This window comes from Melopsittacus undulatus, chromosome 6 (genome assembly GCF_012275295.1).
Source record: "Melopsittacus undulatus isolate bMelUnd1 chromosome 6, bMelUnd1.mat.Z, whole genome shotgun sequence".
Classification (NCBI taxonomy): Eukaryota; Metazoa; Chordata; class Aves; order Psittaciformes; family Psittaculidae; genus Melopsittacus; species Melopsittacus undulatus.
In genome coordinates, this window is record NC_047532.1 from 48,199,218 (window position 1) to 48,217,386 (window position 18,169).

The 18,169-nt window shown below is 40.9% G+C and overlaps 1 protein-coding gene across 1 annotated transcript in view; it reads left to right on the forward strand.

Annotated features, from left to right (window-relative positions):
• The window catches only part of LPP (LIM domain containing preferred translocation partner in lipoma), a 337,577-nt gene that overhangs the window by 279,389 nt on the left and 40,019 nt on the right, over positions 1 to 18,169 (forward strand). The window contains exon 10 of the mRNA XM_031043045.2: positions 12,902 to 13,071. Within this exon, the coding sequence (XP_030898905.2) occupies positions 12,902 to 13,071 (170 nt within the window). The remainder of the gene's footprint in view (positions 1 to 12,901; positions 13,072 to 18,169) is intronic.

The following is an 18,169-nucleotide window of genomic DNA, read 5'->3' on the forward strand; positions in this document are numbered from 1 at the left end:
ATATCTGACTTTGTCAACATAACAAAAGTTGTATCATTTCAGGTGCAGATGGAAACCAACTGCCTTAAACTAGCATTGGCTTTCTGGGAGTGGTCATACAAATTCAAAAGCTCCTGAAGCTGACTAAGGTTACATCAGTTAAATCAGGCTTGGGATAAACTGAAATGAGTGTCTCTACACATACCTCAGGTCTAAATTTGGAGGTCTAGTGGATTTCAAACGATTCTGTTATTGCATGTAAACAAGTCCATCAGTTTTCCCTACTGTCATACCAAAGTGTTTAATGAGGATTAAATGTATTTGCCGTCTTCACAGTGAACTCCCATGCATGTAGGAAACCACTTAAGAGCACTCTGAAAATTCAGAGCACAATGATTTGCCAACTTTGTTCATACAGAGGTTGCCGTCACAGGTTCGGGATGTTCTAGATGTTTTTCAACACTGAGTTTTTGGCAAACACTTATAATCCTTGCTGGTGATAGCCTTTTCTAATGACTGCTTAAGGACATTGGACTGGCAGGACTCATCATGACCTCTGGATATCAAATTGGTCTTTTCCAATTGGTTCAGCCCTGTCATGAAGGTGGAAAGTTTTTGGGGTTTCAGTTTCCATCAGTGCAAAATTCTCCGGTCAAGAATTGTGTGAATAATTAAGGAGACAGGGGTTGGTGCCCTTCATATGGAAGCCAATTTAGAAAGAGCCTTCCATCTTAGAAATGTAATACTTTGAATGCACCTTTGTAGGCGCTGATCAACATCAGAGCCTTCTCATGGAGGGCTTCAGGTTAAATGTCAGGACAATCTATCATTATAAATATGGATCAGAACCTGCATTTCCTATGTCTCCTACTGTCAGTCAGTAGGGCCTAGAGTCCTTAACCACATTAAACAGAGCTATCTGAGGGCCACTAAGGAGCTTGGCTTTATGGTATTAGTGGGTTTTTTAACTTAATATTTTCTAAACCTTGCTAATTATGAATCAAAAGTGTAGGATGTGTGAGAGTGACACATGCAATTGTGCAGATGGGTTTTCCACATACTTTCTTTAAATAAAATAATAATTTTTATAAATATGTCTCATATTTTACACTAATTTGCTTCTAATGGGGGTGAAGAAAGAAAACTTTTATCTCCTTTTCCATCAGGCTCTGAGAATGTGACAGTCAGGTGGGAATAATGATCTATGGATACTTTATATCATCCTGCTCCATCATGGACTCCAGATATGCAGCACAGGGAGTTAATTTTGAAAACAGTTTAGAAAAGTTGCCAGTAAAAATAGGTCCCATCACTGAGAGGATGAGCAGAATTGTAATTATTGCATAATTACATTAATATAATTAATATGGTTTCACCAACATCAAATGTAATTTTAAAAGGACTTTTGTTCTCAATACCCATGTCACATTTTAAGGTTATGACATGTGGTCATCCTGAGTAGAAACAAATGTTTCACATCCCCTCAGAATGGGAGTGCCTCTCCAATCTAGGTTGTAAAGCTCTTGTTATTTGTCTAAGAGAGTAAACAAATATTGGACCTGTTTGGAAGGGTCCAAGATTTTGGGGCAAAGAAGGAAACCTCTGTCCAGTGGGTTGCTTTAATGAATAAAAACAGGTTCCAGCTGCTGAGACATTTGGAGTGCTGGAATTCAGTGCAAGGGACTTTGGATGGTCAGCATACAGGTGAGGCAGTTTCCAGTGCCTGATGGAGGTGATTTATGGGAGGGTTGCTGTAAACACACAGCATATGTTTCAGAACAGCAATGAAGCTTTGGGCTGGTGCTCGATTGTGAAAGGCAGAGTTTTCAAAGACCTTAAATAAATGAGGTGCTGTTTGAAATTTGGTGGGACATCTTGTAATGCAGTCAGACACCTTTGAAAACCCCAAACCTCAAAGCTGTTGGGGATATGAGAGCTGCCATTTGTTCAGGACTCTACTGTTTGTGGGATCTAGCTTTTCCCCACCTTTTTTTTTTCTTGTTTTCATTTTTAACAGGAGGAGGACAGATTCTCTCCTTGTTTCTTGTTTTTTGTCAGACGTTTTTCACCAGGCAGGCATGCAGGAGGCAAGCCAGGTTGGTAGGCTAGAGCCATTGGCACAGGAAACATCTCTGACTCAAAACTTCACCATTACTCAGGTGTTTTCAACTTCTCCACTGAACAGGGCCTTTGGTAAAAATCATGTTATGCCACTACCCTCCCAGTGATGCAGCGAGGCAGACAAGCTGCTGAATGCAGGCTGGACTACAGCCAGGCCATGGAAGAGTGAATTGAATCATTCATGCCCAACAGCGGATGTAATTTTTGGCTGGTGCCTGTCCTGGGCTTATGAAATGGGTTGGCTGGGCTAGGGGACAGAAGTAGTTCTAAGTGCCCTTGCCCAACATGGAAACAGTTGGAGGTAAAAGTCTTTGGGAAAGGGGGCATTGTTTGCTCTGTCTTTGTTCAGCACCTAACACCGAAGGGCCTTGACCCATTGCTTGGGTTCCTTGGGAATGCTTTCATGCTGAGAGTGGCAAACCTAACTATAGTACTTTGGGAATGCATTAAGAGACAACTAATTTTCTGACCTGCTGTCTATCAGTATGAATCTTAGCTGGTCCCTTCTGACTGTACCCTCAGTTCAGCTCTTCAGAAAGCAAGAGCTAAGGAGAGTTTTATTCTTGCACTGAGCATCATCATGAGCCTGTGGGCAGCTGGCTGCTGGTCTTCCCCACCTGGAGGAGTAGGTGGGAGAAGATGCACAAACCGTTGCATAATGAACACCAAGCACCTGAAGAGACCAGCTTGTCTGGCCTCCAGGTCTGCTTTGTTTTGCAGCCACTGCTTATGTACAAGGTGCAGCAGCCCCTGAAGCTACCCTCCACTGCTCTACCAGCAAGTCTAATCTCCTGGGTCAGGGGGAGCAGGCTGGAACAGCATACTCAGAGAGGCAGCTGTGAGGAGACCCAGACAGGCCCAGGAGAGGTGCCATAGCTGTTATGACAAAGCACATAGCTGTTCACTGGGGCTTCCACCACTGGCTCTCAAAGTAATTGCAAGTTCTCTTTTTTGTGGCTTTCCAAAAGAGAATCCTGATGGTGCAGCATTACAGAGCAAGCCCAGGGGATGGCCCAGGAAATTCCCCTCCACCTATCACCCTGATGAGGGTGGGAGGAGTGATTTCTGCCTCTTACCTTGCCTTACTTTCCTTGCAAGAGATTCAGACAAGGATGGTTGTTCAGCTGGTACTTCCACTGTCCAGGGTTTATCATGCAACATGTCTTTGCAAGTCTAAGAACAAAGAGGCCTGGCTTAGTAGTTGTTGCTGTTGGGATGACCAGAGCTGCCAAAATTTGCCTGATGCAAATGTATCAGTGATGCTCTACTAGCAACAGTTTCCCTCACTGAAGTCTTTCTCAGGAAGGGCAAAACTCCTCAGTATAAGCTTTGGGATAAGTTGCCAAAGAGAAGTTTCCTCCCTGCTCCACTAGGACTTAGCTGATAACCTTACTTTCATTGGGGTTTTAGTGAAGAGCTGCTGAGGTTGTTCCATGGGTCTGGGTAGCGGTTAGGTGTCACTAAAAAGTAAGATTTCAACATTAGTGATGTTTTCCAAGGAGAAGAGTCATCTTTGTTTTAAAAACTCTCATGTTCCTGTGAAAGAAAGGAAGACATTTCTCAGCTTTTAGAAGCATGGGAAAGCCCCACTTTCTCACAGCTTTTACATTTTTTCCCCCATATTTATTTTGGAAAAAAAAAAAAAAGAGGTTTTCATGTGTTGTGCTTTTTTAACTTCCTGTATGTGATGATTTTCCCCTGAAGGAGAGGAGTGATGGCACGGGAAGGTAGGGGACTTTTGTAAAAGCAGGATTTTTTTTAAACATTTTTTTTTCTACCAAATGAAATTACTGCATTCCTTATTTAGTTAAATGCTTGTTGGCTGGGATTTTTGGTGCAGATCAGTACTTTGAAAGTCTTGCCCTCAGGCACAAATATATTTTTAATTAGGAAAAAGAAAAAAGTTACTTCTTTCCATCCAACTCTATACTTGCATCTTAAAATTACTTTATCATATCCATGGCTAGCACTAAGCCCAGGCTAGGAGCAGTAGTGAAGAGAAGCAGGTAGCAAGGAGTGCCCAGGAGGCAGCAGGGTATGTGGCACTCTGTCTGCAGTGTTGGAGAGCCAGGGGGAGGCAGGGGCTGGAGAAGCAATTGCTGTTGCTTCTAGAGACAAGATCCCAGCCACGGCTAAGAGCGCCTGGCAAAGCCATGCAAACGACTCATTTCTCTGTTTCTGTAGCTGGGGCTTTTCAGTGGATATACAACTGTGGTCTCTGTCATCTGGCAACTTTCATTAGCATTAAAGGAAATATTTATAAAGGAAATACAGTGCATTTTACTCTCTCCCTTGCATTTCCTTGATCGATCAGCAAAAGCAAGAATGTTTCCTCTCTTGCACTCTTTTTTTTCATCCCCTTTCTTTTGTCTCCAGATGTTACTGAGGCTGTATTTCAACTGCTTTGCACATGGTAAAACATGTGCCAAAAGTTAACAACAACAAAAACCCCACCATGCTGCAAAAAAAAGTATCTGGGACCTTAAATATTGTAGAGCATCACTGACCCCCACCGGGCTGGGACACTCACTGCAGATCACTCAAGTTGGACACTGGCACCTCACCTATGTGTTGGACACATGGTCAGATCATCATCTGCCTACCTTGCAAGGTGCCTTGCCTGAGGAAGGAGGGGGAACAACTTTGCCTTAGGTGCCATACAAGTGGTGTAGATCAGACAAAGCTTAAATGTGTTCTTTATGTCCATCATGAGTAGAGTAAAAAGATTTAGATTACTGTGCAGGACATTTTCATTGGATGGAAAGAAAGGCTTACTAGTGGTAAGGTTAGGTACTCACTGAAATTTTTTGCCTAAATTGTTGGTGAAACCTCCATTGCTGGAGGTTGTTCTTAGGAACAAGTTAAACAAGTATCTGTCAAGAATGTTGTAGAGATAGTTGATCCTGCCTTCAAGGCAGTAAGATAGTTTCCATGACCTCTCAGGATCCTGTTCAACTTGAATTTTTATAGCTTTGTGGGAAAATAGGAATGCCCCTCTCTGAACTTTATTTTGTGGCATTGATTCATTATGGTTGCAATATTTTAGGAAAGTACCTCTACCATGTTGGTAAGCACTCACCATAATCTGCTTTATATCAGAAACAAGCTAAATTGTCTCTTGTGTTCCAGGGAGTTAAGGAAAGGGTGACATAGATATGATCATCACCACACAGATGCTGAAAGAAACATAGGCTTTTCTTCCTCTCTCATTAAACAGAGGATAGTAGCAAAGGCACAAAACTCTTCATATTCAGTGGCTACATAGCTCAGCCAGGCTGCCAGAGAGTGATGGTATGGCCTGCACAGGGAGCCTGTTCATTCTGCTGGGGAGAGGATTACAGCAGAGGCTGTCTCACCATCAGGCCTTATCAGAGATGGTCTTGTGGTTAAGGAGACTAGACTGGGATTGAGCGTTTTTATTTCCTGCATCTGTCACAAACTCCTCGTGTGACCCTTGGAAAGTTACTTAATATGTGTCTCAAGTTCCCCACCTGCATGTTGGGTGTCCTAAGAGTCCTCTACCTTGCCGGGGTGTTGGAAAGATTCACCATGAGGGCTAGTAACTGGCTGGGATAGTAGTCTTGTGGTGAGCAACACAGAGAAGTGTTTGAAAAGGTACAGTAAACTGTTAGCAGCGTGAGTCTGCACAGTTGCAGTGCATTTGCTGTCTGTAGTGGAATGAGACCTCTGGGGCATACTGAGAATGTGTCAGGTTTGCAGCCAAGCGAAGTGCAAATATGAAGTTGTATTGTGGTCGGAGGAAAGGTATGCAACAACATAAGTTTGCAGCTACTGCTGGACAAGCACAGTACAAATGACGAGGTCACTGCAGGGACATGTACATCTGGAGTACAAGTGCAACACAGCTAAAGCAGAATATCCAGGACACAGTCATTAAATCAGGGCCTTGGATTTAATTTATGAAGTGTTATAGGCACACATTGCAGCATGAAGCTCTGTTTACTGTGAAAGACTGTTTTCTGAAGGCTGTTGAAGAAGGGGGAATTAAGATTCATCTGTCTCATGTCCAAAGGCAGTGTAAGACAACTGATGCGTATAGCCTGCTACTGTCAAATGGTGGAACTTCAAGCTTGGCTCCTGGCACAATAAGTCACTGACAAGATCTTCCCACTCAGTGAGAAGTCTGAGTTCAAAAACAAAAAAAGGGTAGGTAAGGAAGGCAAGAATAAGATGAGAAAAATAACAGTTTCCTCCAAAATGCACAAACTACCTTGGGGCTTCCCTTTGTACCATTATTGCAGTGCCCTGAGTGCCAGACTGTTGGAATAACTCCAACACAAATATGATTAATGCATCTTTTGCTAACATAATCACAGTCAGACACATACCCTCCCATGCTTCACAGAAAGGGAATAAACCCTCTCTTGTGAATTAGAGATCCTATTTTATTCTTTTTTTCAGACTAATCAAGGAACCCAGGACCTGTTGGGTTCTTGTGAGTTGCAGGATCTCTACCATTGAAACTTAACTCGATTAAAGCATACTAGCAGTTAAGGTCTGCTGCTACACTGTTAACTTCCTAATGTGTTAACTTCTGCTTCTGTATTTCTTCAAAATGAAATAGTCGTGCCTGTCTGATATAGGTGCCCTGAGGAATCCCACGTGGTTGGGAACTGTTTGGAAACTGTTGGATAAAAGTCACTAGGAAAGAGGAGGGAGAGAGGGAAAAATCTTGTTATATTGTTGACTTATGGTCAACGTTGTCCTCGAAATGCTGTTTTGTCATCAATATTTCTTCATTAGGAATAATGATTTTTCCACATTTACTGCCAGCTGATTCAAAGCCATCCAAAAGCAGAGTGTGTCATGAATCTCTAAAATGCATTCACTGGCGAACTATAAACAGAGATGATTAGAAAAATAACACAGCGGAAATACTGGGTGTCTTGAGGCTGCCAGGAGAATTTTTAGTGAGATATCATGTTCAAAGTATTTATGGATTTTAAAAATGTTCTTAGTACAGTTTTGTAAAGGCAGTTTGCTGTGTTTCTTTACTTCTTTCTTTCACAGTGTATCAGTGCTGCAGTGAGAACCAATGAAATTGTGAGCTGAGCTGATCCAGGGAAATTGTGTAATTGATAGGTACTAAGGATATGACCTTGTGGTATATTCTCACAGTAGTTAGGTGGAAAACACTTTTTTCCATCCTGCAGAAGTTGTTGAGATATCAATGTGGGCTTTTTCCCCACATTTCAGCAAATGCAGAACCTTTCTACTTTGATGCTTTTATCAGAAAATTATCCCCTATCTCCTCTTTACATAGAATGCATGCTTTGAATTCATGAATTTAAACCTTTTGTAGAGAGGTTTGCACATTTTCTGTCTTTCTTTGTTCTTAGTATCTCTAGTTGTTGCCTGAATTGTTTGTGTTAGGCGCTGTAGGTCACATAGCAAAGATGGTTGGTGCCCTCATGGCTTAGTGTCTAAGTAGGTATGACAGACAAATAATGTTGTAGCCTAAAAAAAGGCTAATGCAGTCCTTGGATGTACAAACAGGAGCATCTCAAGCCAGCTGGATGGAGTTACAGTATGTCTGTATTGGACTCCACTGTGATTGCTATCAGAATATTATGCCATAAGCATTAGTATGGATGTCTGTTTGATTGGCTCACTTTCTTAATCTGACATTTAAAAGTGACTCATGTCCCACATAAATTTGGACACCCTCTATCTAATTCCTCATCTCCAGATCACGCCCAGACTCTGGCTGAGTCTTAAGAATCTTGCTGTGTAACAGCTCAGATTATGGCCTTTCCTATTCATCTTCACAGATAAAACTTGCATCCAAGCTCCAGTAACCTTGAATCTCTGCACCATCCTTTTGTAAAAATGCAGTTTCTCCCTGTTCATGCTCAGCTAGAAATCACTCTCTAGCTTGTAACTAAGGTCAGATCATTCCTGTCTCTTAATCTCTTTTCTGATTTCATTTCTGCATCATACCAAACAGAAGCGTCTTTCTTTACTTGCATGGCTGGTAATGACCTATTCCCACCCTTTTTTCCTCTAGTATTCTCTAGTAACATAGCAACTCATCCTTCCCATCTGCAAGTGTCTATGTTCAATCTTCAAGCACTTGCATTCCCATTTGTACTGTCTTTGTGCTTTCCTGAGAAGCATCCCATTAAACTTCCCTCAAACTCCCTCTGGATCCTCTTTCAAATTCTTCCTTAACTGTTTCCTTTGCTGGGCTGTCTACAGCCTCATTGTCAATAATAGAACATTCAAAGTGCTGAGACCACAATTGTCCTTGTTGACTGGTTTCGTTTGATTGCTTCTTTGTATTTCCTATCTATACCCAGTTATTGCTTGTATTAGATTGTGAGCACCTGCAGGCAGGCCCTTCTTTGAATTCTGTGGGAATTCCAATACCCAGCACAACAGGGCTGTTGTGCAATCTGAGCAGCCAGGGTCTGTGATGGTAGAAGCAAATACCATGTAATAATAATAATAAAATAATGAAAATCTAGAATGTGGCATCATGTGCAATATGATCTCCTCTCCTTTCTTTCCCCTCTTCCTTCAGATTTGCAATATTTCATTTTTTTATGCAACAGAAGACAGTAAATGAGGTTTCAGGATAAAGTGTAGTAGCTGATGTTTCCTTTCGGCTGCTGAAATGTTTCCTTGTGATCCACTCAGTAATGATGACATTTCCAGCAGTTTTAGCAGGGAAGCTTCTGTGGGCACCCCAGTATGCCTCCCCAAGGTAAGACCAACATGTGACAGACAGGCTAGGCTGAAGGAAGGTCACGGCCAAGGTTATGAACCTCTTCCATGCAAAAATAGAGGACTTAATCTCCCAGGCTTGCTGCCAGTGTATCACCTTCTAGTTTTGCTGAAGTGATCTTGAAAAAGCACCTAAAAGGGCTGAAGGGGCAAAAGGAGAATGTTGAAATGACATAGTTTCATCTTCTTGCATTTTAGTACTAATTTTGTCTTTTGTCTTTAAGCTGCCTTTTAAGTGCTACTTGTCTCTGTGGGAAGCAAACGGGTCATGTTGTTCTATGTTTCTACTGTAATATGCTGCCTATTTTTCTCTTAGATTATTTGTGTAATCTTTTTTGTGCAATCTGTTTGTTCTTGAGTCTTGCAAGCTTTGCCTTTGCTACTTCTTTCCCAATAAGCAGTGCAACTTGTTCTGTATTCACTCATGGGTATTCTGCACACAACAAACTGGGTTATTTCAGCTAGTGTGAAAATATTAAAATGGGGAACATGTGTGGGCACTGAATTGTGATGAGACCAACCACAAATACCTTCGCCATTGGTAACTGGCACACAGGAAAAGCAAACCTTTTTTGTTTTTAGCGGACACAGTGATAGATACATTGTTTTTAGTGGGTTTTTTCTCTGGTTTTCTAAGGAAATGAGGCTTCTGCAATTGCACAGCTTTGTGCGTGTGCCTGTCTGCATGTCAGTTCCTTCCTCAACAACAATTCTTGAAACTAATTGCCTATTTCAACCAAATTCAAGTGATGTGCTGGGAGAAGTGACCAGCTTTCACAGTTTTGTGAGTTCCCAGATTGCACCAAGGTCTGCAGAAGGTGGAGTCTTTAAGGGCTGCATCACTGTAAGTCAGATCGGTTGTGTATTTGCCCCCATGCCTTTGCATGGATCCAGCCATCTACAGTGGCTTACAGTTGTAAGCTCCCAAATTGCCATATTTTGGCTTACTTGCTTTTTTACCCTTCAGGCAAGTGAGTCAATTGGGGGTGTTGCTAGGCAGAGAGTTTGTGTTTCGATCCTCCCTGGAATGGCCATGTCTCATGAAAAACATGGTTTGCTCAAGGCCACAGTGTTATAATTTGCATATAAATATACAAAAAGAAAACTTTCTTTAAGCTTTCCTGTGCAAGAGTTTATAGGAACATTTCTGTCAGTGTACATAATAGCAGAATTTGGACTTCTCATAAATACACAGAAGTTAAGTCTGTTGCTGCCTAAATGGGCACCTTCTGTGGAAAAACCCAGAAAGAGGAACGGAAGCCTAAGGAAATACCACCTTCAAGGGGAGAAGTTGGCCAGGACTTCTGTTGTGCTGCTTTTTAGTTTGTACCTGGCCACCAGCAGTATAGTTGACCTCAAGGCCATGCAGGAATGTAGCCTAAGGGCATCTTTGGAACGCAGAGAAGTCTTTGCTCAAAGGTAGGGTAGAGGTACAAAGGTCCCAAGTGATTTGCCAGAGATTACAAGAGGACGTATTTGAGTTCAGAAACAGACCCGGGTCTCCTGCCACAACTACAGCCAGAAATACAGTCTACATATAGATAGCTTATCCACAAAAATTGAGAGATGCCTTGGTCAAAGAGGAAGATAAATGTTGAAGTATATAAAAGCTGGCTAAATTATGAATGTGAGAAAAGGAGGAGGGGAAGAAAAGATTCCCACATGTTCTTCTCACATGTTAACAAAGAAAGCTGAGAAGTGTTTGCATAGACACTACATTATTCTGTGTCCAAATGCCTCATAAAAATAATACCGGATGATCACAGAATAGCACACCAGGGAAAATAAATTCTTCAGTGGAATATTCCCTCTGGAAAAACACTGTGTAAAGTAATACACTAATGGCTTTCATTTTCATGTTTTATATATAGAGATATTAACTGCTCCCCAGACGTCTCTTCATATTACAGCCCGGCTACATGAGCAGTTTGGAGAAGACCCTGGAGCATGCTCAGTCTTATCCACATACAGGGCTGATCAGTACTCTCCTGTTGTACATGAAATATACAGTCTACAGTAGGTTTCTTCTGACTCCTTCCCAAAGCAGTACTGCTCTCTTACTGCTTCTCTCCAGTGGGTTGGTTGTTTTCTTCCTAATCCTCATGTTTTTTTTCCATTCTTCCCCCATGCTCTATAGCCTCACCACCATGCTGGGAGCCCTGCATTCCTTCTCTACTCATAAAAAAAATCCTCACAAGAAGCGTTTCAGTCGAATTATTAAAGAGCAATATTGTCAATCACAATGCTAATAACAAATGCTAAAGAAAGTTGAGTTTAAATACAACATTATTCATTCCTTTGGGGGGTTGCCAGGCTCGTGTGGATTTATCTGGTGATTTCTCTCTTCACATTGCTCAGACTGGGAACTGTTTGAGTCAGGAACTGTCTGTCCTGTATAATACCAACTCCGGTTATGCCATTCTAGCAAATCATAATGATCTGGGTTCTTTTCCAAGCTTTCCTAATATATCTCAAATGTGTATATATATCATCCTGCCACATCCTGAGGGATCCAAAAGTAGCTTATATGCTTTGTTGCCTGAATGTAGCCTATTGGAGTCTGGGACAGGCAGGGAAGAAATCGTGAGTGGAGGGACATCAATGGTACACTGCTCAAGGACAGCAGCCCTGCTGTTGAGATGACAAGACATATCCAAGTCCTCTTAGGAAGTTTTGAAGTATTTGACAAGACCAATAAACACAGACCATGATATTGCAAGAGCATCATATTGTTGCTGGATTATTTAATTATTATGTGTATATCCATTTATAAGTAATTCTTATTTTGAACTCAGTCTGCCTTCCTGCTTGCAGGAAGGAAGCTCTCACTTCCCTTCCTTCCCACCCTTAGTGACCACACCACTCCACCCACAGAACCTGGAAAAAGAAGTGCCAGGTCCCAAGACTTTGGGCAGCCCAATTATTCTCAAACTGCAGAATACCATTTTGAGTGTGACAAAGACCCAGACTGTGATTGCTCTGTTACCTTCAGTGGGACTCTCCTGCATAGAGTGGTTGAGGTTGTCCTAAATACACCCCATGACTCTGCATGAATTATTTTAATCACTGATTGCTGGGTATGGGCTATCTCCATTTTCTAGAACTCGAATGGCACGGGAAAATGGCAAAGGTGTGCCTTCCACCCACCCTCTTCCGTCATGTCTGCACCACAGTCTTCCCTGAGAAAATGTCTTTTCCATGATCTAAGAAACCATCTTTCTCTGAAATCCTGTCTTCACTTTAAATCTATCTGCCATATAACATCTTCAACAACAATCTGAGCAAGGCAGCAAGCCTTTTGTATGTCTTGTGTGCATGCAGATTTTTTTGTGTCTTAAATATTTGTGTGCGGCATTAAGGACCTTTTTCAAAAACAGGCAGAGATCTTGTGGCTTGTCTTTACTTAGAGTCCTTACTAGTATCTTCGATACACCTTTCTTGAAGGATGATAAGAATAAAGTAGCCACAAATTAGTTTCTTGAGAAATAGCTTCTGTGCTTTAAATAGGCAAAATATCTTAATCCATATTAATCTTCAAACAGAAAAAAAAGGTGATTAGCTCCATTGAGAGAATTGGTTTAAGCTGTACAAGCAAAAAGTATTATTTAAATGGTAACAATTGCACTGCCACCAGACAGCTTTATGAGGCATCCTACCACAGAATCCTTTCATGTTGGGGCAAGGCTTTAGGCACAGGTTTATCTCATCTGAGGAGCTGAGGATGACTAGATAGCTTGGTTAGATGATGGCTGAATGGTTTGCATTTGTGGCTCAGACTTCATATGATGATCACTGGCTAGCAGCAGCAGTAGAACTGGTATCAATGCAGGCTTGGGAGCCAGTTTCAAGCCTTTCTAGATCTTTTCATGTGGTCCAGCACCAGAGTGACCTTCAGTAGCACTGGATCTTTGCCAGCAGTGGTACAAATTGCTCTTCTATTGACTGAGCTTCTGTGTCCCACTTACCAGTTGGGTGCACAGGCATGTGGGAGTACCTTCTCTGCAGCTGAGACCAGGAGCTTGTTTTGACTTATGTCCTTTCCCTTTGGTGACAGGCCGTTGTGCCCGCTGTGGGGAGAATGTTGTTGGAGAAGGGACTGGCTGCACAGCTATGGACAGGGTCTTCCATGTGGAGTGCTTCACTTGCATGAAGTGCAACAGCAAGCTGAGGGGTCAGCCTTTCTATGCAGTGGAGAAGAAAGCCTACTGTGAACCCTGCTATATTGTAAGTATCCATTCTTGTTTGCACCATGATTTTAACACACAGATATTGGAAACATTGATTTCTTTTACTGCCATACAGTTGCCTTACCATTAAAACCTGACAATCCCATGGCAGTACCATTGGCATTAGTTTTTCCATGCTCTTCAGAAGAACACTGGTCTTTTCAGTTTCATGGGTGAATTTTGTTTCCTGGTCTAACCTATCTCAGAAATGAAGTGTCCAAAGCCAGGGAAAAAGGTGCTTTTTGTAATTATTTGAGCTCTGTACTAAGGAACAGACTACATAGTGATCTTAAGCACACGTGTTGCTTTCAGAAGCTTTCTGTATTGAGAAACCTGAAACAAAAATGCTTACAGACTGTGGTGCCTACTAATATTAAGGAGGTGAGATACTAGATAGCATTGAAACTTCTAAAAATCAAGACTTTTCCATTGTTTGATGGAAGTCTTTCTGCTGAACTAAGGGTCTTTGGATTGGATATATTTTCACACTTACCTTACCCTCAAATTTCATTTCATGCCTTTGACAAGCTTTTAAAGCGAACAATTAACAGTTGCTCTGAGGAGCTGCACCTTTTAAGAGGCTCCCATAAGAGCTAGTTGAAACCAGTCACAGAGTTGCAAATTAAAGAAACATCACATAACATGCCTGAGGCCTTACCTTGGTGTGACCTTAACATACAGTATATAGAGATAATAATTGTAATTTAGAATAAGAAAAGCACTGAAACATTCTTAAAGTGTTGATATCTCTCTCTCTAAATCTCCAATTCACAGTTCTTTTTATAAACACTGGGCCTGAGACAGTTCCAGCATTGGATTTGCACTTCTGAAAGTAAAAATTGCTGCCTTTTTTGACTTTTCTGTCATTCTGATAGTAGCTAAAGCAGTAATAGGTATGTCTGAAAATGCCACCAATATCCCATTATTCCTTCTGTTTCTGCAGAGCCTTTGATGAAATATGTACAATGGCAGTGATACATGTGCTTTGTTAATTGGCTTTTAAAAACTAAATGATCTTTTGATGGAATATGTACCTTTTAAACCAGTTCCATTTTTGTTTGCACTAAAATGATTGCACTATAAAAAATTTAAGATTAATTTCATAGCAAGTTGGACCATGTGCAAAGCACTGCAGACTTCAGGAAGGTGTATTCGTAGTATGATTGGAGCAACTTTATATAACTGGAATTAAACATTTCACTGACTTGAGGCTGGAATTGTGTTCATCTGCTTGCAGATTGATAGTGTCTTTTCCTCTTTTTCTAAATTAAGCACACATTCTTCAGCACTCATCTGCTTTAGTTTCGGCAAACATCTGCATTAGCCACTATACTAATGGTTTAAGATTATTTAATCCCATTACTTATACACTTCATTAGCCTGAGTGAGTTGTTGGCAAGGGTTCAGTAAACTTCCTACGCTGAAAGATAAAAGGATACAAAAAGGAAAGGGAGAAGGATTCTGTTCCTTGTTTTCTTTCAAATTTATCTTCTACCTATTTAAGGGATAAAGGAATGGTAATTGCCTGGTTGAATGCACGTTTGTACATTCTGTGATACGTCTTTGCAGCTCTTAAGTACAGAGGAAAGAGTAAATGTTTAATAGCTTTCTTTTTACATAACCAGAAGGGGCCTTTAAATGTTTATCCATGCAGTCCACAGAAAAACTTACAGTTATGGACTTAACCCAAAACATGTCTGGATCCATCTGCTGCTGCACATGCAAGGGAAAGGATGGCAGTGCTGATGGGGCTACGCGTGTGTAGCTGGACAGCTGGTACTGTGAAGGGGATATGGAGAGCAGGAATCTGGCAGTCTCGTGCAGAAAAGGGAGGGAAAAAAACCCCAACAAAATACCAAAACCACCACCCAAGCACACATTAAACTCTTAAATCTGGAAGAAACAAGCACTGGGATCCTAAGTCTCAATACCCTTCAGAAGGCTCAGGATCTCTGCTGTGCCAAAAGCTAGATCTACAAGTGATCTGGGCATCTGCCATGCTATTGGCTTTAGGCCTGAGGAATTTGTGTCATAGAGCATATGTCTTATTGATTTTTCGATGAAATGAGGTCTGCATTAGCTTCAGTAGGATGATAAAAGCCTAAGTGTGCTGAGGGCCTGAACTAGGCTTGCAAGTTTTTCTTGCAAATGGATTGGGAGCCCTTAAATTGCTGAGGCACAATAAGAATGCTTTTGCCTTTAGATGTGTGATGCTGTCATACTGAAGTCAATGAGAGTTAATGACCTGTTTAAAATTGAGCCTGTGCTTAAGGATTTTGCTGAATTGTGGCCTCTGAATTTATTTTTTGAGCTTCCTCAAATCCCATTATCAGAAAGTGACTTGGACTTGAAACCCTAGTTCTGTAAGAAATCAACGGGATTGAAGAATCCAGACATAGATTGCTGTGGACCTGAATTCCCATGAAAGGTGGAGTCTGTGTTACTAGACCAAGATTGCATAGCTAATCCGTGGCTGTGGCCAGCTGAGAAAACAGAATTGTCAGCTGGTATAAGTCTGAGTATTTTAATTAAGCTTGTTTACTGGTCTACCTAATTCACACTGATTTCTAGCACAGATCCCCATTTCCCCGAGTCCCAAAATCTTGACCTATTATGCAAGCCATTAGGGCAAGCTGCTTCCTTTTTATAAGGAAAATTAACTATAATATTTGCCTGGTCATGACATAAATTCATACATAAATTCATTAATACTTTGATTTATTTATTTTTTTATGATTCCTTTGTGTGACTTGTGGTCTTATGCACAGAAAAACTATGCACAAAAATAAAAATACATATTTTTCAACAGTTAGAATTGGCTAATCTTCTCAGTTTATTATGTGGCTCTTCTTAGTTGTGGTGGAGTGAAGTCATAATTAAGATTACTGCAAAGAGCTGTATTTAATTACTGGTTAGTCAATAGCAAGCCTAAATAGCCTGCAGAAGGGTTGTTTGCTTTTTTTTTTTTTTTGCTTTTTTGTTTGTTTACTTCTGGTTTTATTTATCAATAACCCAGCTAAGATGAAATTCTCCAAAAGTCTGAATTAACATTTAAGGAGATCAGTCACTGGATAAATATACATATATATTTCATATATATATATATATATATATTTCCTAATGGGAATTTGAGTACCAGAGTTAATTTCTTTCACACAAAGTTCCCCCCACCCAAGAGCTAGTCACTATCATTTCCTGTTACATCGTATGAATGCAGTGAGTTCTGTTGCCAGTGTGTTTGCTGGTTTTTCTCTGCATCCAAGGATTCTTTCATTATTGATGTTATTTTTAAAAGAGTACCAGTATTCTCCATTAAGACACTTCTGCTGAACTAAAAGCAACTGTAAAAAATAAAGTGTTAATAGGATACAGATGTCTCTTAGTCATTACGACAGTCAAGTAACATCTGAAATAAATATGATAGGGTTTCCAGTGTAACCAGTGTACTGCTGTACACGTGATGAATGCTGTGTCTGCAGTATGTTAGCAGTATACTTTTCCCCTTCCTTACAGGGCAAATTACTGACAAGAAAACATTTGATTTGCTTCCTCTAAGTAGCCAAAGAGATTTTAGTGCTGGACTCTGTGCAGAGAAAAGGTTAAGAGTAATATCTGTAGAACCGTTGTTATAAAAGACTGAAGAGCAAGATGTTAGAGCAGTGCCAGCTGTCTGCTTTCCAAATACTGTATTATCATAAGGACTGAACACAAGGCTAACCAGACACACCAGTCTGGCAAGAATGATGCTGCTGTTTTGTGAATGGGATGTTCTTTGATGTCCAGATGACTTTCTCTGGGATATGGAAATTTTCCTCCATTCTTTATCCCCTTTCCTGGCAGTCTGGTGGTTGGCAGTTGGAGATAAACTCCCTTAGCTGAGGGCTGATAGGTGCCTAGTATCAGCAGTTAATGCAGAAAGCAGCAAGATCCTGGCCTCTGAGGGTTTCTTCTGTCATGTTCAAATTGGTGTGACCCACCTTTGGGCCTGATGGTGTGACAGGGAAGGGGATGAGAAAGCAGAAATAACTAACCAAGCAAAGCAGAAATAGCCAGGGACAGATAAAAGGCAGTTGGGAGAAGTGGTGGGCTAGAAGTGATGAGCAATTGAAGGAAAGAAGCACTCATGTCTGTCTGTCTAGCTAGAGTGGGGGAAGATACTGGGTATGATCTGCAGTGCCCTATGGAGACCCAGGAATTGAGGTTTCCTTTTTCTGCTGCACACTGCAAGATACAGAGAACATGAACCCAAAGATTACTCACAAAGATTTTGCAGGATAAGGTTCATTTTTCCATAGTAATAAAGCTGTGGAAGTGCTTGAAGGGGGAAGAATTGTGCCGTGATCACTGCTGTTCCCCAGATTTAAATTTGGGGTCATAGTGCCCCATATTTTTCCCTCTGATTATTTGTTTTGTGAGAAAAAAAAACCAACAAACAGATCTTCAAGGTTTCTCTCTTTGACTAGCTTCTCTGGCCTATCAGAGGCTGTAGTTCTATAGGAGAAGATAAATCAGATCAGAACACAAGAGAAAGGCTGGTGTTTTAGGAGATGGTGTGACTACAGCCGTTGGTACCATGGTGCACCCTCGGAAAGCTTAAATCTCATAATCATTCTGAAATGTTGGTGTTAATTTGTTCTCATTGAAATCTCTGGTAAAACTGCTATCAGCTTCATTGAAACTGGTACTGTAAACCTCACCCTATGTGCACATGGTTGTTTGAAAGCTGTGCAAGAGCAGCTACCTCCAGCATGTATGGTTTAAAGTGCAAGGTTGATCCCTGAAGTAAAATTACTTCTATTTTTAAAAATAATTCCGCAATTTGTAAGCAGAGATTACAGCACTAATTTAGCAACCATGTAACAACTTAAATTGGACCAGAAAAGAGAAACTATAATTTAAAGATTTTTTTTTTATGATACAAGTTTTCTTCTTTTTAAAGTAAAAAGCCCTTTATTCTTGTTTTTGTCAAGCAACGTATTGAATTTGAGAGTAATTTATGGAAAGTGCTGCCAGCATGGTATTGTGAGTGTTCCACAATTTGAATTTAAACTGCTCAATGGGATCATTAAGACTATTATGCCTCCTTTCCAAAGAGT